This window comes from Nanorana parkeri, unplaced genomic scaffold (genome assembly GCF_000935625.1).
Source record: "Nanorana parkeri isolate BGI_ZX_2015 unplaced genomic scaffold, ASM93562v1 scaffold1516, whole genome shotgun sequence".
In the NCBI taxonomy this organism is placed as follows: Eukaryota; Metazoa; Chordata; class Amphibia; order Anura; family Dicroglossidae; genus Nanorana; species Nanorana parkeri.
In genome coordinates, this window is record NW_017307784.1 from 123,491 (window position 1) to 125,277 (window position 1,787).

At 45.8% G+C, this 1,787-nt stretch overlaps 1 protein-coding gene across 1 annotated transcript in view; it reads right to left on the reverse strand.

The window, feature by feature from the left end:
- Positions 1 to 326: 326 nt before the first annotated feature.
- The window catches only part of CDC5L (cell division cycle 5 like), a 39,764-nt gene continuing 38,303 nt past the window's right edge, over positions 327 to 1,787 (reverse strand). The window contains exon 16 of the mRNA XM_018570358.1: positions 327 to 838. Within this exon, the coding sequence (XP_018425860.1) occupies positions 734 to 838 (105 nt within the window). The 3' untranslated portion in view covers positions 327 to 733. The remainder of the gene's footprint in view (positions 839 to 1,787) is intronic.

Below are 1,787 nucleotides of genomic sequence, written 5' to 3' on the forward strand. Positions count from 1 at the left end.
GACTGAGCTCCATTGAAACCTTGACAATAAAATGCTAAAGCTTTGACTTGTTTCCACTGCAAGACCCATGTGCCTCTTTAGCTACATTGGATTGCTATGGATCTTATTGTGGATGAGCACCCGGGCTTTACCCTACAAATAGAGTGCGGTCGGTGGCTACCCCCGGAACTCTACATCGAGCCCCAATCACACAACACTGACCTTATTATTTTACATTCATATTTATTATACACCAATAATCAGCAGGCAACGAAAACCTCGAAGTTTAAAAAGACAAACCAACGCTGCCAACCACGAACGTTCGTTACGGAATTAATGAATCTTCCACTTCTGTAAAAATAATAATAAAAAAAGAACCAAAGAAAACATGTACAGCTAATAAAACCGCGACACCGAATGGAAAGTATCACTTGACTGCAGCCCATCTGTTTATGAGCCGATGAAACGAAAGGGACTCCGGACGTCACAAAATAAAAATATATCATCTTCTCTGCTTTATTCATTTCAGGGACAGTCTTTAAACCAGATCCGTCTGATCGCTTTACCGCAAATAAAAAGGGTTTAGGCTTTTATGAGGTACTCAAGCACGGCTCCCCACACGAGACGGAACGCTCTTCGGGGCGCAGCGGGACACACTGTAGCGGCGGGATGTGGTTCAGGTCTTCACCGATCGCAGGGAGCGGGAGCTGGACATGCAAACAATGGCCGACGTCTGGCTGAGCCTCACATGCTCCTAGTATTTGGGCACAGGGCCTTCCTTCTCCAGAAGAAGTTCTGCAAATCTCTGCTGAAGTTCCCTTTCTCTCTCCTCTTGCCGCTGAACGTCTTCTTTCAGGAACTACAAAAAGATGAAACATTTTACATTGAATTCAGATATAAGAACGTCCATTGTACCCACCCTGCAACACTTTAATAAAGTAGATGAAAACCTAATCATCCAAATCTCGTACAAGTTCCATCATGTTAATGTCATTTCATAAGTCATTGTCACCATTTCTAAATCTGCCGCTTTAAAAAAAATTATCCCTGGTGATCCTGCCGCAAAACGTCTTTGTTCAGCCGCTTCCTGATGCAGGGTGACAACGCTCTGTACCTGTCTCCAAATTGTGCTCCTGTGTTGTCACACTGTCACATGGCCTTCCCACACATTACACAGGCATGGTTCACGGTCGTCACCATTAGGAAACCCACCATAAGAATTATTATGCAGCCGTTGGTGGGGTGCATGGAGATACAAAGAGGCTGCAGGAGATCAGCAGCACGGAGATGCAACCAAGGATTAAACATTGATGCATTTTGAGGCAAGCTGACTTTCTGACACGTCAGAGGTTTTGACACTTGCTCCCTGCAATCAAAACAATGTTTTTGGCCTGGACTTCCAATATAAAGCAGAACTCATTATTGGATCATGATTGTTAACACCTCCTTATGGAAGGATCAAAGAGGAGCAGTGTTTTATCCTGGTTCAGTAATAATGGTAATGCTGTACCTGATCATTTCCATGGAGGAGATCCTCCTGTACCCGATCAAGGCCATGGAGGAGATCCTCCTGTACCTGATCAATGCCATGGAGGAGATCCTCCTGGACCTGATCAATGCCATGGAGGAGATCCCACTGTACCCGATCAAGGCCATGGAGGAGATCCTCCTGTACCTGATCAATGCCATGGAGGAGATCCTCCTGTACCTGATCAATGCCATGGAGGAGATCCCACTGTACCCGATCAAGGCCATGGAGGAGATCCTCCTGTACCCGATCAAGGCCATGGAGGAGATCCTCCTGTACC